Source organism: Plectropomus leopardus, chromosome 9, assembly GCF_026936395.1.
Source record: "Plectropomus leopardus strain MGB_pleo_1.0 chromosome 9, ASM2693639v1, whole genome shotgun sequence".
NCBI classification, from domain to species: domain Eukaryota; kingdom Metazoa; phylum Chordata; class Actinopteri; order Perciformes; family Serranidae; genus Plectropomus; species Plectropomus leopardus.
This window is the reverse complement of record NC_142184.1, coordinates 13,302,391-13,330,312: the sequence shown is the minus strand read 5'-3', so window position 1 is coordinate 13,330,312 and position 27,922 is coordinate 13,302,391. Positions and strand designations below refer to the sequence as shown.

The 27,922-nt window shown below is 41.8% G+C and overlaps 1 protein-coding gene across 5 annotated transcripts in view; it reads left to right on the top strand.

Annotated features, from left to right (window-relative positions):
- The window catches only part of iqsec1a (IQ motif and Sec7 domain ArfGEF 1a), a 116,835-nt gene that overhangs the window by 34,083 nt on the left and 54,830 nt on the right, over nt 1-27,922 (top strand). The window contains exon 1 of one of the 5 annotated variants that reach the window (XM_088082008.1): nt 18,205-18,458. The exons of 3 other annotated variants lie outside the window; for them this stretch is intronic. In XM_088082008.1, coding sequence (XP_087938134.1) covers nt 18,340-18,458 — 119 coding nt within the window. In that variant the 5' untranslated portion in view covers nt 18,205-18,339. Of the gene's footprint in view, nt 1-18,204; nt 18,459-26,583; nt 27,380-27,922 lie in introns of those variants that run through there. One more of the 5 variants, XM_042492365.2, reaches the window with a different exon arrangement.

Here is a 27,922-nt window from a genome sequence, read left to right as displayed (position 1 = left end):
AACAGACTCACTATAATCAACCACTAATTACCAGCAATGACAGCCAAATACTTGATCATTTTCATGTGTTTTAGATGGTTTCTTTATTATTGTTCCATTGGCGTAATCATGAAAATGTCAGAGATAGTCTCTGTTGTAATCCAATTGACAGAAAAATGTTGGCATTGTACTTTTCTGCAAACCTCAGATATGTTGCATTTGTATTCTACCTGACTTAGAATTATGCCGGTTGAATCGGATTTGGCTGTTCAACATCAATATTCAGCCATGGAAGTCATGGAATCAGGAAAAATCCTTGAAAAATCACAGGGTTTTGTTGTGTGCCATGACATTTTTAGAGTAATTTTCCATGAATAATCATCCACACGATGTAACATATCAGCAAATGTATTTTCTGTGATGTCAATGCAACCTAGTCCTGATATGCATTGATATGTGACGTTTTTTTTAACATTACATACGTTCTTAATTTTCTCCCTGCTTTCCGTTTTGTATGCCAGCTTGCTGAAATTATGTGTGAGGAGAGTCTGAATCGGAGATGTTTGAAAAACGCTGTGCAAGTGCGGCATGAAAATAGATAGTGTATGATTGGTTTTTGAAAAGTCATGTAAAAGTTTTGAAATTTAGTCCATGACAGTGTGTGGGTACCCTGAAATACACACCCACTCACACTCACAGGAAACGTTAAATGACAGGACTGAGTAAAAGTTGCAGCATCAATCAAACAGAACGCAACATTTATCGCAAAGTCCTTGCACTGTCATGTTTGTTTTTACGCATTATTTCCTTTAGAAAGACAGGAAAATCACTCTACATGAAGTGACAAAGGTCGCTGGCCAGATCCGAATCCAGGATGTAGCAATTCTGTGGTATTTGCTGCAGGGCTGTGAGTCACAACCCCCCCCCCAACATTTTTCACATCATATCTGAAAAGAAATGTGAAAAAAATGTGGGGTAATCATTCTCCATTGAAGCAGGGGAGCTGTGTGAGGCTCTCAGTGAGTGATTGATCATTGTGTATTTTCTGACTGTGTTTATGTGGCATTAGAAGGAAGGGAGGAAGTGAAATATTAATTATTGTGCCATTTGTGAGCTGCTGTGTGCCGTGCCCTCCAGTATGCTGAATCATTCCACTTGTTTTAGATGTTTTCAGAGAGCATATTGGAAAAATTTAAAGGAAACTTTAATTATAGGAAGTGTTTGTAGTTGCAGCATTACGCAGCAGAGTAATGTTGCAAAAAAAGGATGATTTGCCTTTAATTATTTCAGCCCAATTAATTTGACTTTTTTTCTGTTTGATGCTGTCGTTGTCTAAAAGTTTCAGTAATTCCTACAGACTTTAGAAACGGACGTAAAGAAGCTAAGAGGAATTAATGGGGCAACTTTGGTGTTGAAGCAGTGTTCACAGAGGCTGGCTCACACAACATGCTTTATGCCAGTGTTGGTGTGATCTCAGGGGACGACCAATCACATTCAGCGCCGGCAGAGCAGGTTGCTATAGACTATAATAGCAGAACCATACACCAGGGATTCATTTGAATTGTTTCTTCTGCTGTATGCTCTCTTTCCTTGTTTGCACTCCTCTCATATTACCCTGTATCTGTTCTTTCGTACTGTTTACCTCGTTTTTCCTGCCTCCCGCCCCAGCAACAAAGCAATCACATGCAGAAGTAGCATTTGATCAGCTTTATATACGCTGGTAATGTAATAGCTTAAAGTGTGATGGCTTATTTCCAGTACCTGCATGTGCATATTCGAGTCAGTGTAGTTATTATGTAGCAGTTGAACCACTAGGTCTGATGATTCTGCTACGAAGTCTGCTAAGATGATCAGCTAAAGGAGCGTCAAGTGAATTACCTCAGAACTACAACAATCAACCCACAAACTGTTCAAATTGATTGTGTTCACTTCTCTATACGGTGTAATAACCAGCTCTTCCGAATGCTTAGAGCACAGTGCAGAACGTGTATCACCGAGTTTTGTGATTGCAGGATTTGTTCAGTCTAATATCAGCACAAACCACACGTGGTTTCTCTCTCACACAAGCAGTCATTTCAGAAAAAGTGATAGTAAAACATATATTTTTTTATCAAGCAGGCTTTTTACACAGACTACGGATAAGTTTCATGTTCCATTTTAGTGTTTTATCCAACATGCACTTATTTAAAGCAGCTCTTAGTGATTGCAAAAGAAAAATAAGCTTCATGTGGAGCTGCAAGTCATGATTATTTTCATTATCACTTAATCTGTCAATAATTTCTTTCCATTTATCAACTATCCTATGCAAAATTTCAAGAAAATTTATGAAATTGAATGAATGAATTGCATTGAAATTGCATTAAAACAAAATTGGAATGCTGCCAGCTTGTTTTCCCATGTCTGTTTATTCAATTTACACCCGGTATCTCTTCACAGCTGCAGACAGGGCAAGACTAACTCTCCGGGGCTTCAAAAACTGGAGGCTATACAGCAGAAAGTAGATACGTAGCGTTATATGCAGGACGGCCTATTGGGAGTGAGACTTATTTTGGCACAGGCCCAAAGAATGCGCCCGCTGCCATGGATCAACTTCCAGTAAGCCAGTTTAGTAGCCGGGGTTTCATTGCGGTTGATGGTGTTAGTCGTGATGATGCAAAATAGCTGTGATAAAATTAGCTCCAATGCTAAAAACAAGGCGGGCTAGCAGCAAATCCACTTGATTCAGGCCAGCAGAAATCTAACAGCAACATACATTTCATTCATTCGCTACAGCAGGTTGATTTATTAAAAAGAAGATTTACTTAATTAAGTGACTGACTTTAGGAATCAAAATAAGGATTTCTATTTTTTTTAGGGTGATGACATCATAAAATATCACATCATACATTCAAAACTGCATTCAAAAACCTCAAAACACAAAACATTTCATACAGCCCCAGAAAAAAATGCCCATATCAAGTTGTTAGAGCCAAACTTGATGTCTTTAAATGTCGTTTTGTGCAGCCAGCAGTCCAAATCCCAAAGACAGGCATATATATTTTAGAATACACAGAAAAGCAACAAATCTTCATATCAGAGATGTTTAATTGAGAAAATATCATGAAAAAGCTTGATTAGACAATTAACAATTATCAATTATAAAAATTGTTGCTGATAAATTGGTTTCTTTAAAGAACATACTGTGTGTGAGTTTTCCCTACCCTGGTCCAGTTGATACTGGGAAAAAAATAGGAAAAAAATATTGGCCTTGGACAGGGAAATGTTTCTGGTAAAGTGAATCTAAGTATACACATCACCCAGTTAAAATACTAGGATGTAGAAGGTGTGATAAACAGAATATCTGAACCTGAACAGAGGTGGTAGATTATCTCTGCATCAGAATAGCCCAACTCAAATAAGCAAACATGTTCTTCAAGGTGTTTAATGTCTTTCCATTCTGGACTTGCCTGCAGTTCTCGCTGGCACAGTCCATCAAAAGCTGGCAATAAAACCTGGGCCTGTACTCACCAGATCGCAGGGGGAGGGGTTATTGCGTAACGAAATGCAGAGCATAAAAGCGAAATGTTGAAACAGTGGAAAGTGAATTAATCAAATGAAGGAAGGTGATTTTCTTTAAGTGATGAATTATAAATTGGATACTTCCAAGTTTCCATCAGCTGCAAAAATGGCTTAACTGCCAATATAAGTAAAAGAGGTGGAAATGGCTTCTTGATCTGCTACGCTTTATTAAACCTAATTTAAACTTGGCAACTGAAGTACAGCAGCAAAGAACAGCGAGCATAGTTTATGATGATAAATAGGTCAAAAGAAATCAGCCAGACCAAAACATTTAAGTTCACTTACATAGTTTCAGATACATTTTTGACAAGGGAAAGACATAAATCATCTCGTCAGCTCATCATATAAACCACCAGGACAAATTTCGTTCAATACCAATTTGACTGATATGTCAGCCAAAATTAGATTATTGGACGTTCCTAGAAGTAAATACAGTGGGAGGTTGCCCCTAAACTCTAGAACAACTTACCAAATCCAATAAAACTGCTCCGACTACTGAAACCTTTAAGTCACCGTGGAAGACCCGCCTCTTCTTGTTGGCGCATGATTGATTTGAGCTTTTACACCTTCATTGACTTTATCTTTTGTTGTGTCTCATTCTCAGTTGTGCTGTGATTTGTTCTCTATTATGTGTGTTGTTCTCTTCTGTTCTTACTGATGTTTGCCTCTGTGTCCATCTGTTTTGGTATTTAATGCCTGTTTAGCACTTTGGTCAGCTGTGGTTGTTTTCAAATGTGCTCTGCAAATAAAATTTGACTTGACTTGACTGGACGTTTGCAAATATATCAGCATGACTGTATTTTTCGGCCAATACGTAACAAGAAATTGCAGTACAGAAAAAGGGTTACAATGTAACCATTACATAGTTTATTCACCAGTGGGCACTGATACATGTACATTGATTTTTCAACTTTTAAGAACAATTATTGGCAGATCTAAATATCGATATTAGTATCAGCCACAAAATTCTAATTTTGCTCAGGCTATATCATCCCAGTCGCCAAAATAAAATGCTGACATGTCATGTTTTTGCAGACCATAGATATGTTACATTTGTAAATTTCATGTATATGTATCATATCGAAGTTTCTAACGTGGCGTATGAGCTGATTTTGCCATCAGTAAGTGGAGGGGATGGTGGACGGCATAGGATCTTGGTGAGACGACTGTAAAGCAGCTGACCACTGTTGGAGGCCACCAAAAATAAAGCCAGCTGATTTATAGGGGTTGTAGCACCAAGTTGTTTTTGTGTCTTAAGATAACCAAAGTTAACTACGGCCTTCTTCTTCTTCTTCAATGCAAAGAAATGTAAAGTTTACAAATATCTGCTACAAAATAATACAAATATTACATATTCAGGGTGTACCAAAACGTACAATGCCAATATTTATTTTGGCGGTTGGATACCAACCAATCAGGGGAGCAGTAGAGTGTGCCCCCTGTCATGTCGATGGTGAGTTTACTGCTTCTTTATATCCCAACACAGTCCTGGAGAAGATTACTGTTAGTCTCTAACATGTTTTCTATTTCCCCTGGGGCAACCGGATGATGTTAGTCTTGAGCCTTGCTTTTTAGCTTGGGCAAAATTTTTGTGACACAATGGGAAACATTGGCCACTGCAATCAAGGTATGTCATTATGTGCCGAAGGCCGATGGCATTCAACAAGGTGAATATCCGCTGATAGTAATGTTCAGTTGATAAATTGGTATATCCCAACTTACAGTATTTTTATATGTACTGTTATCAGAGCGTCCTTGTAAAAGAGCTGTTCTCAATGGCCTCTCCTATTAGGATATAAATAATGATGATGATAATAATTAGGATAATGATAATAATATTAATAATGAATAATATTGATTAATGGTTTGAATTTAAAAAATCTTTCTATAAAAATCTAAAATTACCAAAATCTTACAACAGAATAGTAAAAACTAAAGTCCACAAAAAGGGGCAGGATGATATTCCTGAACCTGCAGAGGCTCTGGATGGGTTTTGCTTTGAGCTTTAGAGCAACCCTTGTCTTTTTGGGGCCGTATGTCCCACATACCAAAAATAACGTCAACAGTACAATTGATTATGAAGGCTGTGAAGTTCCTTTTGTATTCCGCCCTTTCGGTCTCCATTATTCCCCCATGTCCTCCTCTGTAATGATCTCTCCCACCTATACTCCCCACATATATTCTCCTATACTGCTGCATATAGAGTCCATTATAAATAAATATCTCCTTTTGTGCCCAACATAATGTACTCTCCTGCTCGTATTGTCTTCCCATGACCCCTGTGTGTCGAGTCTGCAGCAGCGAGGTGAAAGAAAGATGTGTGTTTATGTCAGGTTGAGAAAGTTAAAGTGGAGCAGTGAGCCTGGCCAATGGGGATCCAGGATTGCGGCTTATTGTGAGACAGGATAATTGGTCTGAACGGTTTACTGAGAGAGAAGAATCTGAATTCATCTGAATTCATGTGGCTGCAACATGAAAGGAAATGGCACAAAAGCAGCCTGTTGTGTATTATCTGACCAGATCTGACGTAGGAATATAGATTACCTCATGAATTACCATGACGAAAAAGTGTGTTTCAACTCATCGGGGTATTGCCCGTGTGAAGAAGCTGCTGTGTTCATTGCCTGCAGCTGCCCTCTAGTTCAGTCCTGTCCAGAGTTAAGACCTTTCTGCACCCATGAAACCCAGTTTAGGGCTGAATGATCTCCTCTAAATACCCAAGATGCTCCCCTTTTCCTTTCTCCTCACTTCACACCTCTCTTTTGCTTTTTTTCTTTTCAGCTCAATCAAAAGACATCTGCTTCTCCGTATTCTTTCAATGAACAGATGAATAATTTTATTTTGGTTACATGCATCATGAGAAACAAATTTTCTCAGTCAATAACCAAAAAAGGAATCGATTGAAGCCCGTTTTTTTTTTTTTTAATTCAATAGATAGCAACACAATTTCAAATTAGAGTCCATTCCATAACTTGACTTCCAAAACTCAAATATTTTACATTCGTTCTCAATTTGCATGTTTCAAAAATAAACCTCCTAAAATATAATTTCCTTCTATCAATTAAAAAAAATTCATTGTAGAAGACTTTTTTTTTAACAATTTGAACTTTTTTCCAATGTTTTTAAATTAACAATGACTACAAATTTAAGGGTGTAGGATAAAAAGATAGATAGACAGATAGTCGATTCATGATTGTCAGCTTTGTGTTTTTACCTAAGAGCTATTTCCTGAGTTTAAATTTAGGGTCTACATTTGTTTTATATGCATTTCCCCAAATTTCAGCATCATAAGACATTTATGGCATTACAGTTTTTACAGACTTTTCTTACTAAACAGCGCCCTTGATTTATAAAACCAAATAGCGATAGCGATTTATATAATATAATTTAAAATATTTTATGTGCAGCTTCCAACAAAGTTTATGATCTATAATCACTCCCAAAAATTGTGTTCCACATACTCTTTCTTTCATTCTCATTGAGTAGTTGTCAGCCTGAGCCTTTCTCTTTCTGTCTCCTTAATTAAGGAAACACATCTGACTTGATGAAGAGATACATGTAAAGGCTTCACAGGGGTAAATGTAAAGCTGGGGTGATCATCAAGTGTAAATCTCTCCGCGAGCTTTTATATCCCTCTCTTAAAGCTTCCAGGGTACGACCAAAAGGTCGTAAAGCCGCTAATACTGCACTGCTCCGTTTATTTGTGGACGGTGTTCTGATTTGGCGTCTGACCATTAGCACAGATCTGAACCAGGAACTCCATTTCGTGTATAAATAATTCAGATGCTTTATGATATTCATTATGGCGACTGACTATTTCAGAGCAGAACCTGTGATTATCTCCGGGCCCTCTAATAATACCACTGCAGAGCCTATTGATTCCTGGGAACTGCCTTCATGAGATCACAGACCCCCGGCCTGCCCGCTGCAAACAGCCAGCGTGCTATTTGCTGGCGGTTGGAGGCAGAAAGGCAGCTCACGAGGCTGTGATCTAGCCGCAGGGGTGAGTATGGTGGACAAGTAATACATGCGGTAGAAATGGAGAAGTATTGCCATATGTGCTGTAGGTTCATGAACCCTGCATTGTTTCTGCTATAGCGTGTATCCAACTGCTTCAGTCAAGGCTTTGAAAATATCAGAGGTCATTTAAAAAAGAGCTTAACGACACAGTAAACATTTATTGTATGTGGCAGCAAACAGTCCTTGGGAAATGGAGGAGCAGTTGCCGTGTGAGTTAGTGTCGGTTTTTAAAAAAAGCAGCAATGAAAGTGTCTTCCGCCTGCCGTAAAATTCAGCCAGTTGTATGAATTCTTTTCTTTATTGGCTCTATTTTATTTACTGCTATTAGTATTGTAAAGTTTTGATTTCACCAGATGGGAAATCACAACTGCACAATGATTTAATGGGCCTATGAAACAGAGAGCCCCTTCCATAATGTGTTTGAACTCTTGGGAAAACTCACAGTTTGTCTTTGAAGTTCTTGGCTTCTGTTTCCTCATCACATTCTCCAAGAGTTAATTACAGGCTCCGTGCTGCGCTATGAAGCTGGATCACTGGAAACACACAGTTTTGATTCTGGAGTGTATGCGGCCATGTGACTTATGATAAGTTGCTTTGACTCCTAAGTAACAGAGGAGAATTTTGGGCTCTTTGTGCCGTGTGCCTTTCATTTCACTCAGTTCTGTTGTTGATCCTTTTGGAGAAATGCATGAATGTGTGTATTTGCATAAGTGTGTGTATTTGCATGAGTGTGTGTGTGTGTGTGTGTGTGTGTGTGTGTGTGTGTGTGTGTGTGTGTGTGTGTGTGTGCGCGCCTTCACTGTTTTGCATTCAGACAGCCACACCACACACAAACAGTTATGATGGATCATGACACAATTCAAAAAAACACTGGCCAGAAATCTGTTTTGAGAGTGTTTTGAGTCCCTGTGCTTCAGAGCGCTGCAGGAATGAGTCTTAAAACATGGAAATGAGAGAGCATTTTTTCACTTCAGGTTCTCTTTTCTCAGAGTTGGTGGGTTTTTTGGGTTTTGGTTAGATTTCTGAAATAAGGTCTGTGGTTTAGACAAGCCTAAAGGGGACCTATCATGCTTTTTGGGTTTTTTCTTTATTGTTTTGTTTAGCATTTTTGTGTTTGTAAAAGGTGTCCTTAGTAATAAAGCTCAAAGTCCAAACCAAAGATAGCTCTCTGTCCTTCAGAGGACACTGCTCCTAAGCTGCCTGAAACAGCTCGTTTGAGTTTCAGTGTTTACTTCCGTTTATATCCTCAGTGATATCACAACGTAACAAATAGAATAGAATGTGCACTGGAGCCAGCTGACCAATCAGAGCAGACTGGGCTTCTTGGGAGGCGGGACATAAGCCAGACTGTTTCAGGCTTAGTCTACATGTATACGGGTATTTTCACTGGTGGTATTCAAAATAGAATCTCCGTCCACAACAAAACACAAATGTGGGCTGTCAAGCGATGTCAAGCTCATGCCAAAGCAACAGGTGGTGATATAACGTTTACCATAAGGCCACGTTGGCCAATCAGAAGCCTGAAGTCATTACTGGAAAACAACAATAATAATGGCGCATCACAGGGGAGGCTGAAGTGAAGTTACACACATTCTGTGTGTGTGAACAGCTTAGTCCAATGTGCATTTCAAATATTATTCTAGCTTTTAAACAAAATTGATTAATTGAAACAAATGAATTAATAATGGAAATAATTATCTGTTGCAAGCCTTCACACAAAAGTCCAGTCAGTTTCATATTGCCAAGTATCACAAATCCCAAATTTGCCTCATTAAACTTGAGTACACATTAGCTTTGTAAAAGAGACTATACTATACACTGCATTTCATCATTTCATACACCTCTGTGGGGAAAACACACAATAAATTCTGTTCTCATTGTTCAAGGTCTGCTTGTGTGGCGACTTGCGAAGACGTCACCAAACACATTGTTTTCTCTAGATAATGTTCTCTAAAGCACAGTTTGTTCTGTGCTTTTTCGAAGACGAGAGCCACGAATCAATGTGGAAACACAAGATTACCTTGACTCGGCATTAAGCCATAATAACCAAGATGTTCTTTGACACACTATTATCATTGCAGCCAACACACAGCCTGCTGGTGGCTGCGACCTTAAGCCCCCTGAATCATGTTTCAGCCAGCAGACCCTCACAGTAATTGGCCATGACATTATCCGTGATATGGTCATGACTGGAGACATAGTGCACTTGTGAAATATTAATTACTATTTCTTTCAACAGATGGAGAAAAGGCCCTCTTTCAATCTGCAATCTGTATGCATGAAAAAGCATCTTAATTGTAACACACTGTGTATTTTTGTTATAATTCAGAAAGGCAGGTGTTTGTGTTTCAGTCAAGGTTGAATAAGCGCCGTGTGCCTGGAGAAAATGCATCTCTTCAGCAGTAATGAAAAGACACCCGCCTGTCTAGCGACAGAGCACAGGTGGTACATCTCAAGACAAAATCATGTGTGACATCAGTGTGATTTTGAAAGCCTCTAGGTGTTACAAGCGCAACCGATGCACCTCGAGTCCAGTGAAAACATGTCGGAGCATCCTTTTTTCACAGCCAGTGCTTTGCTCTCACTGTATTACCCATTTCCACTGTCCCTGGAAAATTAGATGTAGTGAGAGATTAGTGATACAGTGAGAATCTCGCACATAGCTTATCCTTTCATCAGTTCCACGCCACAGTAATATCAGCCAAAAGGGGTATACGTGTGCTTCAGATCTATCTCGCAGTCTGATAGGAGGCATTTGCAATTCCATAGCTCTGAATCACCGCTCGGATCGAGCAGAGGGAGGGCTCACAGGGAGAAGGTGAGGGAGCAAGGAGTAGCACACTTTTCCCCAGGAAATAAGACTAGAGAACCTGATCACTTGTTCTCAGCTGCTTTTTCAGCTCTGCTACTCAAAGACGAGGGATTTGTCTGTGTATGTGCAACGAGACATTAACAAGATGCTGCCGCTGCTGAATTGTGTGTCGGGTGAAATCTCCTGCAAGTGGGGAGCAGAAAGTGCAGATGGTGACAGAGGGATTAGATTGTGAGAATAGATTTTCTGTTTTCCTTTCATGAGCCACAATAAAACATAAATGAGACATGCAAGAGCAGCATAACCTGATCAAGGAGCTCTGGAATATTTTTTCATTGTGCCTTTGTATGTGTGATATTGAATATTGATGGCATAATAAATACTAAATCTCCTTCTCATAGGCCTTTGACTTAAGATTCACATGCAATATATTGGAAAATACACATTTATCTTTTCTCTCCTTCTTTGTGCTGTATCAGTCAAGACGGACCAATGAGAGAATTGAGATTACATATTATTTTTTTCATTTCATGGCATTTTTTATGCATAATCAGTGCTATTGCTTCATGTCCCAAATGGCCATTTGTGTTTGCACTCTCCAGTGAATGAAGAATCCAAAAACTGAGAAGATTATTGATGACGATGAGTCGTAGGCACATTTATGGCAGCAAAACTATATCAAAACATCCATTTACGAACACAGCTCGGACAGTATAATCCAGTTGTATGCTCGGTGCTTCCCAAATATACAGCCCTTTCCGACGGGGAACTCAATTAAAAGTGAAACTTATCCATTGTCTGCTCCTCTAACAAACACAGTAATTTTACTTCAATAATCACGGACGCTGCTGGTCTACCTGCCTCTATCAGTAGTTAGTGTTATTGTGTGACTCTGGTGTTTTAAATGGATAGTTCCGATTCACACGGTCACACAATAACACAAACAGACTATCCGATTGGGGCAGTGGTAGACCAGCAAGTCCTGTTTTCAACAAGGTGAAACTACTGTTTTTATCAATGGAGTCTGGCTTTAAAGAGAGCATAGATAAGTTTCGCTCTTAGTTCAGATCCTCGTTGGAAAGGGCTGGCTGTTTGGGAAATAGTGATCATACAACTGGATGAATGAAAGATAGATTATACTGCAAGTTATGTGAAAGTTTGTAAATGGATGTTTTGGTATAGTTCGCTGTTGTTAAATGTGGCCCCCTATGACTTCTTGTAAAACTTCATACAAGAATTTTCTTACAAGAATATTTGGATTCTTTGTTCACCTTAGGCATGAAAAACCTTTTCTTCACAAATTCAGTATAACATGGGGTGAATAATTGATATAATCAATTGGTATATGACGTACTCCTCAAATATTGGAGGCTGTGGCGGAGGAGATAGATTGGGTCGTCCTCTAATCGGCTGGTGGTTGATCCCTTCGGTCCACGTGTCATATTATCCTTGGGCAATACACTGAACCCCAAATTGCTCACGGTGGCTGTGCCATCGGTATGTGATTGTATATGAATGTATAAAAACTGATTAGCAGGCAACGCCTTGCACCATCATATATTCATACAAGTGTATAAATGTAACAAGTAGTGTGAGAGCCCTTGGAGTGGTCAGAGAGAAGTGTTATAAAAGTTCAAGCACATTTTGCTGGTGATACCTCTGTGCAGAACTTTTACTTGTAATAGAGTTTTTAGGTTGTAGTATTGATGTCTTTAATTAAGTAAAGGATCATAGTACCTCTTCCATCACTGGAAATATCCGCTGCATGAGGAGAGCTAGTGCTGCCACAGCTCAACATCAGTATTACTGACAACAGCTTATCGGGAAGCATATACTCGTACGGTGGCAGCGAAGAGCCTCAGCAGCGGCCTGAGGGGTCAAGAAACGGCTCTGTCTGTACTTCACAGTTAGAGGCAGAGAGACAGCTCTTTGTTTGGGCTGCTATGAAAAGCTCGTCTGTCTTCTGCCTCTGATGTTCTCAGGCTTGAGGCCAAGTCAGTGACAGAAGGAGCCTTTGCACAGTGCTGTGCCCTCTGCCAGAGAGCCACAGAGAGGCTGAGCTGCGGTGTGACATGGAAAAAAAAACAGCAGGGAAACTGAACCGCTCACCTCTTATCTCCAGTGCAGGGTGGTAGGGGTCACTATCTCTGGGGAGGCCAGTTTTTCCAGCTGATGTCACTAATTGGGGTGGTTAGGGAAATGTTTTTGTGGAACGAAAAGTTCAGGTTTGTATTTTAGTTACTCAAAAAATAAACATGCTGGAATAACAGTGGGTATCATGGGCTCTAATGTTTTTCAGGCATGTCTTTTCTGTCACTTTCTTCTTACTTAAAAACAATTTGAATCTGTGTATGTTTACTTGATGTTGCTAAATGTAGCATACAACACGTGCTTTTCTGTACATGCTCTGTCACATGCGGCCTAACAATATCCCTCCTGAGGGAAATGTTTTCCCAACATCAGTCCTGGCATCGATCTTATCAGGCTGTGGTTGTTCCTGCAGAGGAGGGGATGCACTGCCATCTTGTGGTGTGCTTCTCATAGTGCTCTGCTGATTGTCACTTATCTCCCACTCGTCTTTCTCTGTCACTCCCTCTCCCTCTCTGATGTGTCTGAAGTGGGCTGAAGTCTCTTGAGAGGAGACGAGACCCCTGCAGAGCTGCTCAGCCGGGGACAATGTAATGCTTCCCACTGTTAGGCACAGACAGTTCCACCACTACTGTTGTTACTACATATTGTGCAGACGCACACAAAACGCAGCATGAACATACAGTTTGTCTTGTTAAAGATTTATAAGATCCAAGGAAGCTAGCCACCCGAAAAAGAGTTAAAAAAAAAAAAAAACACAGTATGCACTTTGATGGGAACAAAGTGCTGCATCAGTTTTGAGAAGTTCAAGTGTACAGAACTTGCTGTTTTGTGACCTCCAGCAGTTGTATGTCTCTGTTATCTGTCTTTATATCGGCTAAGGCAACTCAGCACAGACTGACAGCCAATTCAGCGAGAAACGGGCGATGTCAGGAAATTCTGTGATTTTCAATTCCAGCAGAGCAAGTTTTTGTTGTTGTCTCCTCTAGATTTTACAAAGACAAATGTGTGTTACAGCTAAACTAGGTAATCAATACAAAATGTAAGCTAGTGTTGCATCTAATGACCAGTTTCATTATTGATCAATCTAAAAATTCATCATTCTGTGTACTTTTCTGTTACCTTGTCTATAAAATGCCCATCAAAATTATCCAGAGTGTAAGGGTGTCAATCTTTAAATGTTAGTTTTTGCTAGACCAACAATTTAAAACCTAAAGATCATCAACTTGCCCTCATAGAAGACTTAACGGCCAATATTCACTATTAAGAAACTAGAAGTAATGAATTACCAACCTTTTTGCTGAGAAAATGCTTAAACGATTAATCTATTATCACAATCATTGCTTGTTAATCTGTTGTCAGTCGACTAATTGCTTCAGGCCCGCTGTAAGAACATGAGTCAATCTCCAGCTCTTTTCTTTTTTCTTCAACTGTTAAAAACCGAAAAGAAGAGCCCACTCATCCTCTAACAGTGATGTTGGCATCCTCCAGTTTCACAACCCAGAATGACTTTTTAAGATGGTCTTAGATCTTTAATTTAAACCTGTGAAAACTTGGAGTGAGACCAAAAGTGTTGCGTTTAGATTTTTATTCAGTGTATTTGTGGACTGGCATCAGGTTACCGCTCATTCTCTTCTACCTCCCGACCCCTCAGATCTGGTGACCAATCACTGCTCTCCATTCCCCTCACTCAGTTTATGATCAAAAGAGATCAGATGTTTTCAGTTGTTGGCCCTAAACTGTGGAATAATCTGCCACTAATAATTAGATCTCCCTCCTATATTGGTACCTTTAAAACTGTCTTAAGACCTGTCTCTTTTCTTTTAGCCTCTTTATTACCACCATAATGACAAGCCGACCATAACCATGCTCTGTTTTTTATTTGCTTGTATCTTATTTAGTTTTTTTGTGCCATAATGTTTTTGTGTTATTTAACTGCGATGAATCGTGCTTTTATTAATCTACTCATCTCTTATTTATGACTGTTTTTATTGGATCATTTCTCGTTTGTTCTCTTCGTAAAGCACTTTGGTCTATTCTTACTTGACCAACATTTAGCAAATGTCAGCTCACTATTTAGGTTCTCCAGTTGGCTCCTTCAAAAGAGGAGACATGAGGCAATTAGGTTTGAAATCAACAACATGCACTTCCTGTGACACTAAAAGCTTTCCATGGCGTGCATTCACATGCGCCTTTTTGTGCGTACAATGTATGTGTACGTGTAGCTTTGTGTGTGTGTGTTCTGTGTGCTGCCAGGCTGGAAAGCCTTCTGCACACAGTCCTGCACACAATCCTGCAGCTATAGCCCAACAGCCCGCATCACACACTCAGGCCAGCTGGATTAAAAGGGGCCATATGGTGACAGAGGAGAGAGGGGAGGTTGGCACAAGAAGGCCAACGTATGCAATATTTGTACATCTTAAAGGCCTCATATCAACATCTCTTGACGTGTGCAGGGCCAGAAAATAAAAATGGCATTTTAAACATCAACTTCAGCCCTTGTAATTGTATGTGTGTGCTTGTGCTTGTGTTTGTACATGGATGTGTGTGTGCGTGTGGAGGCATTTACGCTTGTGATTTTGTGTTGAAAAGTGAATCGCTGAAACCATGAATTTAAGGTTATTTGTCAGTTTGAAAGAGCATCTCGCTCAGCGCTCTGCTCCTCCTGTGTGTGTGTGTGTGTGTTTGTGTGTGTGCCTGGACTACCAACAGTCTGCTTGCGGACTTGCACATATACACTTGCTGTAAGAGCACCTCCACAACCTTTTGCCATGTGCACACACACACACACACACACACACACACACACACACACACACACACACACACACACACACACACACAGAGTGAACAGCAGAGCACACAAATTGGTCAGCTGTCAACCTGGAGGTTAAATTACACGTCAAGCTTTGGTAGAATTGTGCTTGAGCTGAGTTTTACAGGAACACCTTGCTGATTAACTGTCTCTGTGCTCTATGGGTGACATTACGAGTGCTACCCAGAAGTAGTGAGGAGGTAACTGATCTTAAAGTCTAAAGGCCGCTAATTAGAGGCTGCAATCTTCAACTCAGACTGTTGAACAGAAATGTCAACTGTGTTAACCTCAGAGCCTTGTCTGAACGGGCTGAGAACCTCAAGTTTGTCCTTAGAAAGTAGAGGAGACGACAACGAACATGAACAGGCTCAGTAGATTAAATGGTAATCTCCATGTTATGTGATAGATTGTGTTTAAAGTGAATATCATGACCTATGTTTACATGCACACTAACATTCCACTACAATTTAAATGTGAAAATACCCCAAATGCGTGATGGGATATTCAAACAGCATCTGTTTGAATATTTCAAATTAGGCCTTATACGGTATGTAGCATTTTCTGATGAAGACATGTTGAATATGCCAATATTATTCAGAATTTAGGAGCTTTCTTTGGTAATGTACACAGCACATTTGAAAAATTTATCGCAGTTAGGATTTTTAACAACAGTTTTTCAACACAGCCTTGTGCCTGTTTACGGTCAGCTCGGTGTGTTGTCAAGGTTGCATTGTACACACACCACCTGGCCAACAGTTAGCAGGGCTGGGGGTAGAGATGCACTAGAGAAGCCCACATTTATGGTTGGAAGAAGAAACATTTTTTTTAAACATTATCAAAGACTTGGATATCAACATGTTTTTGGATATGTGCAAATATTACAACGCCGACCTTCTCCAGAATGTGATTGAAGGATTGAAAGAGGAAAGCTATGTTGGCACAGCCGAATAAGTCCGCCAGCGGTGGAAAACTGTGGAAAAAGTCCTATCATGATGCAAAGAAGCAAATTGGCACAAACAGATCCAGCAGTTCCACTTTTCCATATTTTGTCGTGATAAACAACATGAGAGGGCGCATTAGATCGTTTATGCACGGCTGCACGTAAACAGGAGGATTTGTGGAATGTATGTTTTCCTTAGCAATGTTCAACTACTTCCTACTGTGTTTTTGTTAACTTGTTCCACTATGTGGAATATTGTCTTTTTTGTCTTTTTCAGAATATGTGCAAAAAAATGTTCGAAAAGGGTTTGTCCTTACCTTAATACTGAGGAACCTGAGCAAACAGTAAATTTAATGGCAGGTTAGACAATAAATGTTGAAAAATCTTGAAGAGTTGAACAATTTTGGAGGCAAAAAAATTATTTGCACTCTGCACTCACGGGTATACACAAACACACAAACAATCGGCACAAACAAGCACACACACAAATGGCTCAGTGACAGCGGCATGGCAGAGCTTGAGGGAGCCGCACTTGTGCTTGATAATTAGAACTAACAAAGCCAGTGTAATTGCAGTGAGATGACGCACATATACAATTAGCCACTACACAAGTTCATTAAGGAAAAGACAAAGGTCTGACAGCACCAGTCACCTTGGAGTTAACACTTGATACATCGACAGAGATATCTGCCTTTGAGTCTGCCCGGGGTGAAACGCATCCTCCCCTGGAGACTGCTAGCCCACTCTGTGTGTGTGTGTGTGTGTGTGTGTGCGCATTCGTGTGTGTGTGTGTGTGTGTGTGTGTGTGTGTGTGTGTGTGTGTGTGTGTGTGTGTGTGTGCGCATTCGTGTGTGTGCATGTGTGTGTGTGTGTGTGTGTGTGTGTCTCCTGATGAGAGTTTGTCTCCATAGACACTCTTCTGCCTTCCATCTGTCGTGCTATGGATGCTGTTACCTGGTGAAAGAGTCAACACCAGGACCATCTATTTCCTAGTAGGAGCACACTGTAGTACAGTGTTCAGTACCTTGTGTACTGCATTAAAAGTTGGTGCTTATTTTGACTCATTTTGCCGACAATTCAATTTTTACCGCTGTATTAAGATCGAATCTTCAGTGATGTAGCCTTCTGCTTAATATTTCACACTTCTGTTCTGGTTTTGGCATCGCTTCTACATGATGCAATATCTGTGCAAGCCACATAGCTTCGATTTCACTAACTTCTGGCAATACAAAGTCCAGAACTGTAGAAATACCTTTGGTAACTCTTTGACAAAATGAATTGTTATCCTGATTATGTCTAAATTTTTAATTTGCTTCAATTCTGTCTTAGTTCTGTAGTGTTTCTATTTTCTGCAGTCACTATTAAGTATGCTGCATCTTTACCTGTTTGCACCACTCCTCACTGGACCTGAAAGGCTCATCAGTTCTGAAAGACTCTACAGATAAAAGTGCATTGATTTCTGAAGAGCGAACGATGGAGAGGAAGGAGGGGTGAGTATGTGAGAAGAAGAGAAATAGGAAGAGAGCGAGCGAAGGAGAAGAGAGAGGGAGTGAAAACAAAATGGGAGGGAGGGGAGAGAAGGCATGATAATGAGCCCTACCTCTGACACATCCTCCTGTTTCTATGGAGACCAAGGAGCCAATCGTGTGGCCTTGCTGAGGACTGTACTACTGAGAACTGATAAGAGGGTGGAGAGAGGCGTACGCAGATGCGTCTCTGTGTTTATGAGAGAAAGTATAATCTCCCAGTAGTCCTGCAGGTTGGCTTCTCCTGTTTATTATTTAGGAGTGGCAGCCTCCCCAGATACCAGTAAAGAATTACCCATCATCCATCATGCTTCAAAACAGCGGTTTCTCATCAGTGCTCAACAGACAGCTCCTTTAGCTTCTTGGCTTCACGACAGCCCCACCCCCCCTCCTCCTCCTCCTCCTCCTCCTCCTCCTCCACCATCACCATAACCAGCCACCCCCCACCAGCCGCCAGCCTCTTGGACGCTCCTCGTTACATCACACACACCGCTCTGAGGCAGCCTGTGTTTGTGACTGGGAGGGAGAGGGAGAGTGAATGTGAGTGAGCCCGTGTGCGCACGCCGTCTCAGTCACGCAGTCCCATTGACCAGCATACAGGATGGACAAACCAAGTGTGTGGCGTGCCGTTGTGAGCAGCACGGACCCCAGGCGAACGCGAGACCCCGGCTCCCACTCGAGCAGACCGGGCTCCGCCATGGGCTACCGGCTATACGACATGTGAGTAGCATGTTCTGTGTGAATGCTGTCGGCTGAGGACGACAGGCAGGCGAGCCTGCATGGGCGGCACTAGTGTAGTTCCCATTCATGGAGACAGCAGTGGAGTGGGTGGTGGTGGAGGAAAACACGGTGTCTACCTCTCCAGTGTTGATGCTGAGTCACCTATGGCATCCAGACCTTGCTCTGTCCTCTCATGTTCCCTTCCTGTGCGCTTAGTAAACAACGTCTCTCCCCAAGGGAGGGGCGGCAAGGTGGAACATACGTTTGTGTGTGTGAATGAGACGCAAAAAAAAATTCACCAGTATGAATTAATACCATGTGTGCTTCATACACAGTGATGAGCATTGTTTTGTGTATGCCCACCATTATCACAACAGAGTCATGTGAGGGAGCCTCGGGTGGAAAAATGACTCATATCTGGATGATGCTGTGACAGCTCTTGCTGGGCACACGAGTTTCTTGCAGCTTCTGCCGTATATTTGTGGGTGTGAGTGTGTTCTCTTGTGTGATTGGTACAATGTGTATGTGTGTGTGGCATCACCAGTGTGTGTGTGTAAGATGCGGATGGGTCTAAGCTGTTATTTTTATAGTGATGAGTCCTAGAATCAGTGTGGAAAGCTTGTGTCTCTGCTTCAGTACATCATGTGTCAGATCTGCTAGGATGAGAGGAGAACAAAAATAGGTTGTGTTGGTTTTTTTGAGTTATATTAGAGTATGTATTTTTGGTTTGGTGCTGCACAAGAATTTTCTGCACACAATCTACTGCCCAGTGCCTTCGGTATTTAGCTGAATAAGCGTTCTGCTACCTTGTTTCTCTGCAGAGGCACATTCAAGTTCCTCTCTTGTAGTGTATGCATCACTTTAGATCATCTGATTCCTTTACAACCATGTCTGTGAACACTTGAATTTTTCTCACATGTACTTACCAGCTGGTGCATAACGTCTAGCTGAATTACCCTGTCATGTCATGATCTAATACCATACACAGGGATCAGTCACCTTAATGAGTATGAGTCCTTCACAGGCAGTCTTCCCCTGCCATTTGCTGCCTTAAATCTCTTTCTTGTTTCCACAGCGCACATGAACACATGAATACATTCCTCAGATCCTCAAGTTCCTTTAGTGTATCAGTAATTCTAATTTTATTACATGCTTCTTTCTGCTTTTGGTGTTGCATAACAGGCAATTGAGCATCTTGATCTGTCTGTGGTTCTAAGCGAGAGGCTGATTTCTTTCCTCCCTATTTCCTTCTAGCGGAAGTCCAAAGACAGCTTTAACCACAGAGAGTCACATGACCGGGCCGAGAGGCAGAGCTCAGGAGGTTAAAGATGGTAGCAAATCAATGACTTTGTGAAACATTCATTGTTGTTGTTGTTGTGAGGGGACAGAGGACATGTGCTGCAGATTGACACTAATGTGTTGGTTTGACTGTCTGTCAGACTGAGGCTCACAGCGCCTGGCCGATACTCCTTTAATGAGGAGCTGGAGCGGGATGAGTCTGTTCTGTTGTAAATGTCATTTCATCATCGCTGGCAGGCCTCAGTCCCTCTGGAATGCTAATGCTGTGCCTACAACGCTGGAAGGCTGAGAGGGGGATAACCTGCAGTTGGATGAAGGCTCTCTTGGCCTTTAACGATACTACACTTCACTACTCTGGCCTGAAGGGATTCAGAGGTTGCCTTGGGTAGAATATGACAAGATGTGTGAAATGTAGTTTGTTCAGTTAAGCACAGTGGAACAAAATGCCTGCTCTGTGTGCAAAGCAAGCTGAAGAAAGATCAACTGAGGCATTTTTCATAAGTAATCAAAGCAGGTATTAATGTGCTGTCATGTGTTAATCCATCTGACGCAAGGCTTCAGGTAGTCGGTTCTTTTCCTATGACGTCACACAATGGTGCGCTCTCCAGATGGAGGGCAGGCAACTGGAAACTACCAGTTCTGCACAAATGCCTATGATTTGTGTTCTACAGCTGTTTCAATTGATGAAATTGGGGGAAAATAAAGTAAATTAAATGAAAAATGGTTACATACATGAAAACAAGCTATTGGTTTTCATTTAGTTAATTCGTGCAGAATACATAGCTGGATCACTCAGTAGGAAGAGATGCTGTGTGTTCACACTGCACATGTTGTGAAAAAGTACATATAATCAAACTGATGGCTTGGTTAAAGGGGTCGTGACATGGATACTCTGCGCCAGTGTTGCTGCCCAGTTTCATGTGCACAAAAAAAGGAATAATCACCTTTCTAATAATATGCTAATATGTGTAATTCCAGATCATAAGAGATATGCATTAGAGCTGAGATGTTCACGTCTCTTTTCCAAAACCAAATGCTTAGTAATCCTATTGTCCGTGACATTGCCATCCAGGATGTTTGATCTTTGTGCATGGATTATTTTGTGAGATTCATAGTCACTTCCCTGTACTCAGCAAACTGAATATACACCACTGCACGGACAAGGTGGCCAATAAACATCAATGGGCTTTACCCTTCATTGAGATAATGTCATGCATTCTCAGAGGGCTTTCATGCTGTAAAGCCGTTACAGCAGGATTGCCTATTTCCCATTATTGGCTGAGAGATCCTTAATGCGATGCCCCTGTTCAAGTGACGCCAGCGCTGATGAAAAAGAGAGTGCGTCACCAGAGCTGTAAGGCACTGACAGCACATTCCTTCACTGTGAGCCCGAGCCTTTGACAGGACTGTGTGCTGGGTCTGCAGACTTAGAGAGCGCACAAAGACAGCTGCCAGCAGAGCTCTGAATATGCCTCAACTGGAGACAGTAACTGTAGGATGCATGCCGCTATTGCATGAGACAACATCTGCAATACAATGCATCACATTGCCAGCACATGGGCTGGCACAGAGCATGCTGTCAGTTCATGTAGCATCAGTGGATGGGGGCATAATGTTTCAGAGCTGGAAGTGAGTCACTAGTAAAAGCAGGAATACATGCTGTATGTATGTGCAGGCCTGTCTGCATAATAACCCTTTGATTTTCCACTTGTCCGATAGCTACAGTGACTGTCCGCTGCCATAAATGACGACAGTCATTCTGTAGAACATGATTATAGCTGTTAGAGCACAGTCATTACTATCACTTCAGGCATTAAACCAAGAGCTGTATAGCTTATTTATTGATCCTCTGTTTGATCTCTTCTAAATTATTTGACTGATAGCAGTGCAAGATTTCTTCTCCTGCTCCATTAATAATCCTCTGCCAGAGCAAGCTAGAATATAAGAGAATATAGTCTGACATAGTAGAGAATAATGGATCATCAATAGATGAGAATGGATTATAGAAGGGTCAAAAATCATCTCAGTGAGGTGTTTTGAGCTAAAGAGAGCTCCAACACTACATCAGTCTGCCAAGTCAAGCAGCCCACTGTACCATTTTTCCCACTGATGCTACAGTTGCATTTTGGCTTTTGCCAAAATAGCACAAACTTGGCTCCGGCCGAGCTCGGTCAGCTCAAAGGCTGTCATTTGCACACTAAAAACCTCAGCAGCTGGACATCTGTAGGCTGGCGCTGAGTTTTCAGTGGCTGACTTTACAGCTGGAGCTGTGTCAGCCATGTGTAAGGATTATCAAACCAACAGGAGCTGCTGGGCTCTCAGGGGCACATCTCAGCGAGTTAAAGTTTCCTCAGGGGAGTAGCTACAGTAGTGTCTGATGCATCCGTGGTTTGAAGCAGCCCATAATAAGCTCCTGCCTTTGCCAATAGCACCGTCAGAAGCGACAGCACAGAGGAGAGTTGGGTGCATCAGAAAAAAGGATGCATCTCCAGAACATTTTGTTCCTCTGGCAAAAATCAGAATAGATATGAGGATATGTTTATCAGCAACAATGTTGCGTAATAACAACCATACCAAGATATCACTGAGCATGTTTTCTCGCACATTGATTCTTATTTCCATGGTTTTCTGTTTACTGTTTCATAATTGGAAAATGGCTTAAAGCTCTTTTCACAGAGTGCTTACCAGCTGACTCACGCTTGTATTATTTCTATATGTGTTTTTTTCGATTTCATGACTCTGATTTTTCCATGCGTGCTGTATTTTCTTACTTAATGCTATCCAGAATAATCCTATCAGGGATTTTAAACAGTGAGTCATAGTCATGTGTTAACATTGGCTCAGTTATAACACTGTGCACATCATTCAACAAACCATAGCATTTATAGGACTATTAAAGGTGTCACAACCATCTCTTCACTTTAGTAGTTGTGGTTGAGGGGTTTGACAAATGCATCCTTCTGAGTTCGGACATGTGCGCTGAGCTGGTGGTCCTGGGTCTAAGTGTACCCTCTCTGACAAGGTAGACAGCGCTCCTCATCAGTTCTGTTACCTGCCTCGGGTTATGAAAGGCCTTGAAGCGAGCTGGCAGAAGCTGAAGACAGTGGGATCCACCTCCAAGCAGCCACAGAGGATTTTCTCCCTTTTTTTGTTCTGTTTTTCGAGCCGTCTGCCTCTTCTTTCTGCTTTAATACAAAGCCAAAGCTGGAGGATTGCAGTTATTATGGATCTCTCCCCTCCTCCATGTGTCTTTCTCTCCTTCATGCTGCTTTTGTCTCCACACCCTCCTTCTTTTCTCTTCTTCCTTTTTTCACCTCTTCTATCTATCTTCTGTGTGGCTGCTTTCTGGCTGGCGGCTAAACAGCTGTACTGTACAATCTGTGGGACGCAAGCACTTGTGCTCATGCAAACTGCACTGCAACTTTCATGTAAGATTTTTCTCCCCGGAGCACCCCCGAAGCATAACATTAAATTATGTTATCTGCCCTGTAGTGTAAACTAACATGCAAGTCAGATGCTTCTTGTGCCTCCCTCTTTGCCTGTAATGGTATCTCCCCGCTGACTGCAGCAAATGTGTCTTTATCCCAAACAGAAAAGGAAGCACAACTGTGTGACATTTCATCCTCATGTTCAGTATTAAACTGCATTCGCCATGCAGCTGACATGAACTGTGTTTAATGGTGTAAAAATATTTGTGTGTCGAGATGTGATTCCTCCTGATCTGAGGTTTATTGAATGCTTCTCCAGCGCGGTATGAATAAGAAATAAATGAATTTCTATGATGTTTTGTGTTGATGTGCTCTCTGAGTGAATCAGCATGCCTGTCAGACTCCTCGTTCCCCCGATCACATCAGCTCATTGAAAGCATGGAAACTACTCCAATCTGCCACCAGGGGGTGAACTTTTCTAACACATCCTGGCAGACAGGCTGTCCTTCACACCCGACATTTTTAGGAGCTCCTGTTCTCCTGTGCACTTTAATTCATAGTTATAATGATCTCTTTATAATAGATTTCCAGTACAACTTTGCCAGATCTTATTTTGTAATCTATGATGGTTAAAATATCTTATCCTGCCTCCATCTGTCTTCTTTGTGTCCTGTTTGAATGGATCAGTTTGCAGGAAGTCCTTACAATGCAGACAAATGGCCAGAGTTAGGGTTAAGGCTTGTGTGCAGTCAGATTCTCTGTGTGCAGGACAGCCACCATGAAAACAGTTTCATTTTACTCATAGCTGTCCTCTGTTTGGATCTTTATGTAATCTTTTACATCCTTTGTCCAGGTTCTCATCTATACATTATTTCTCATTCAGCTCCCTGCTGTTCCCGTTTTCACATACTGTTGACCAGAGGATTTTCCGCAGCAGGCCTTTTTCCTTTGAAGTGCTTATTGACTGCGCAGCTCCCGCTCAGAGCAGGTCATGGTGAAATCATTAGCTGCAGCTTATCAGTGATTGACTGGGTCAGTCGCAGGGAGAAGCGCACTCCCTGCTCTGTAATACTCGATATCAGCCCGCATCAGTGTACAATATAATGCACCAGCAGCAACGTGGAGACAATAAAAGCTTGTCACATGAAGTCATTTATTCAGATTGATAACGGAGCAGATATGATTGTCTCTTTTATGGCCTTTTGATCTCTGAGGCAGTGGACATTCATATTGATCCAACTGCAGTGCAATGGGGATTTTAGTCAGGAAGGGAGAAAAAAACTGTCATATTTTCACATCCTCAGCATATTAACTCACAAACGTGCTTTTGGTTACTTTATGTGACCTGTTTCATGATTGACCTTGACTCTGACCTCTGTAGAAATGTACTGACATTGGTTTTCAAGGCCTAAACTGACATCACAAAGGTGAAAACGATCACGTAGCTGTAAGGTCCCAAGTTTGAATTCTCCCAAATTTTCAGTTGTTTTGAAGAGGTGAAAAAAATCCTTTGAATAATGAGTTACTTGATACGCCGCGCCCCTGTCAACACTGAAAAATGCTGACGGCCTGCAGATGCTATCTCACAGCTAGCAAAACTTTTGTGTAGGTGGAGGCGAGCATTGTGATACGTGGAAAGAATTCATTTTACACTGCCCTTTAAAAGACACACATCCCAGTTCACCACATTTATGGACATGCCAGTGCATGCCATTTGAGCGTTTTCTTCATCTACTTATGAAATCATGTCCCGTTATGCTTGTTTACACAGAAAAACAAATAATAGCCCATCACATGTGCTTGAATGGGAGCCACCTGTGTTTTGTGCCAGTTAGTGCTGCAATAATTGCTCTTCTTTGCCTTTGACAGACTCCAGTATGTTCTGCTCACTGAAACAGTGGGGTTTCAAACCCACACTCACCACTGAAGGCAACCAGACATGAATTAGAAAAGGGGAACTAAAAGGGTTCTCCATCTGGCATGAACCACATGAGTAAATCATCACGATGAACAACAGACATAATGAGCTTTCGGAAATAGTGAGGAAAATAGTTTTGAGTGCAGTCACTTACCTTTTAACTGTGGCCTTTATTGCATTTAGTGGAATTTTATCTGCAGCATTAGCCTCTATCACTAAATATTATCTGCTAATCTGTTCTAAATGCGTCTTTACTTGTGTAACCTCTGAAAAAGTGCAGACGTTTAAACAGGGAAGATAATCACAATTGTTATGTTGGGAGAATGTGAAATGTTAACTGTCTGAGAGCTATTTTTCCATCAATGACGATGGAGATGAAGAGCACTGATAGAAGAAAACTGTCAGTGTGGTCATTTTCTGTGAAATGTGTGTAAAACGGGAAGCCTGAATTGTGACAAAAGGCTGATGAGTGTAGATTAATGAATTCCTTAGTGTCCCTTCTGCTCACACAGCCTCTCAGTATAGCCTTTGTGCTGCTTCTATATGGCGACTGGCTCGGGAAAACAGAGGAAGCCCATATTGTGCCAGGAGGTGTGTGAAAGGAGTCATGCGGAGATCACTTGTCAAACGAAACAGATCTTAATATCCCAATTAGTGTGTTAGCTTGCAAATATGCACACGCGTTAATGCATGTTTGTTTATTTGTTTGTGCATCGCGCCTCTGCTTGTGTGTGTAAATATGCAGTATTTTTCAGTATTTGTGTGTCTGGACTCTGACAGTGACTGAATATTGATGAGAGGCCCTTCCACACCCCTTTCCCATGACTGCTGGGACTGGGTGGCACTGCAGCGTGGCACTGCACTCTCAGGCAGAGAAAGAACAGCAGTGTGCTTGTGTTCAAGTGTAAAACCCCCTTTAGCGAGAAAAGAGAGCAACGTTGTATGTGTCTGAATGGACTTATAGCTTTACTGAAGCACTGCAGCACATTTGGACCTGCATCTAATGAAAACACTCTTTGACCCAGGTTTAGCATACACTTTTACACAGATTTCACCACATTCTTTCAGCACACCTCCACACTGTTCACATCTTACAGTTTAACTCCATTCATGAATCACTCTATTGACCATAAGTGAGCATTTGCTCAAGCAGTCCATGTGCAATTGTGCTTTCTGTAATGCCTCTGTGACCTTGATAAGTTCCTTCATTTTCCTAGACACTGACAAAACATGAGAGCACTTGAGGCTCATGTTTATTTGAACAAAGCTTGTGTATAAACTCATGTGGTCATACAACATTGCAGCAGCCCCTCCCCACTGCAAAGCCGACCAATTGCGGGCCACTCTGCTAGGCTTCCATTTGAAGCTTCAGTAGTACGGTAGTGTTGCCCAGCAACCAGAATCGGCACATTTCTGGGAGGTCCTGTGTGGATGGCAGCAGCTGTAAGAGGGAGAGGGAGGCAGGGAGAGCAAGAGGCAGAGGATCAGGAGAAGGGGACACAGATAGGAGGTTCAGGGTTGTTGTGGAGGAAGGAGAAAAGGAGGAGAAGAATGGCGTTAAGCTGAAGGAAGAGCCAGAGTGAGAGAAAAGCCTCATTAGAAAGTTTGTTGTTGCAGCAGAGGAGGAGCCAGAGAAGGAGGCCATTGGTGATCCCTGTTGAGTCTGTGCCTGTTCAAACAGGGATGAGCGATTTTTGGAGGATTCCTCATGTCTGCGCTCCCACACATTCCAGTACCTTTGCCTGCTGGAGTAGCGCAGAGCTTCGGTTGTAGCCATGATGTCTCAGAGGATCCTGGGCTGACGCACTGTGTTTAGGGACTGGCACAGAGGACACGCTTACTGACCTGGATTGGAGCTATAATAGAGACGAAGCAGCCAAAATAGAGCTTATTTAAGGAGGTGGATCCTGAGCACTAATACTGGGTCCAAATCAGTCCTGTAGAGGGTTCCTGAAAGGCTTCCTGGTCTGTGATGACTGAGACAGGTCCAGGAGTGATGTGGTTGTTCTGGGCGGGTTAAAACCACTCAGGCTGTCGTCCAGTGGCAGCAGGGAGGCTGTAGCTCCAGAAGAGGACAGATCTGACCGATGCCAGGGATTCACCGGCTGAAGAAACAAGCAGTGTCCTGCACTTATGGTGCCATGTTGCTTTTTGCTGGATCCCACTGCTATTCTGCCCTGTTGATTGACTGAGCTGAGGATGTGGAAGTTTAAGGCGTTTTGCCTGGATTACTGGCATGTGCTGTGTTTGCACCCACACAACAACTTTTATAAGAGGTATGTTTTAAAATGGCTGCGGTCATGTTCGGCTCAGATCATTTCTTGTACTTCTACATGTTTTGGACAACTGGTAATAATCCCAGAGCTGCCAGCGTGTTGATGTTTCTGCCTGTTTTGTAGCTCTCCCAGTGTTCAGCAAAGTAAAATGGTTTTAAACAGACTCATGAATGCATGGCTGATGGATAGAGAAACTGTTGTGGTGCTCCGCTCTGCACGCTGACATACTGGCTGACTGAGAGAGACATTACTCAGGAGTGTGCGAGCTGGATGAGCCATTATCGATTTCATCAGAGAACCAGGTTACGTCTGTTACTTTATAGAAGCGCTTGGTTAAGTAACTTGGCATGTAGAATGATCTTACTTGTGTCAGATCTCCGAAAATGTTTGCACTGCTGAAAAGCTCAAAATGAGCTGAATTCATTCCTCTCTGTGTCCCACTGGGACCTCTCCTCTGTCACCTTTCACCTACTGCATTACCCGCACCTGATTACTGACTCGAGCTTTGCAGCTCACATCAAGGTTGGCAAAGAAATCGTTTTT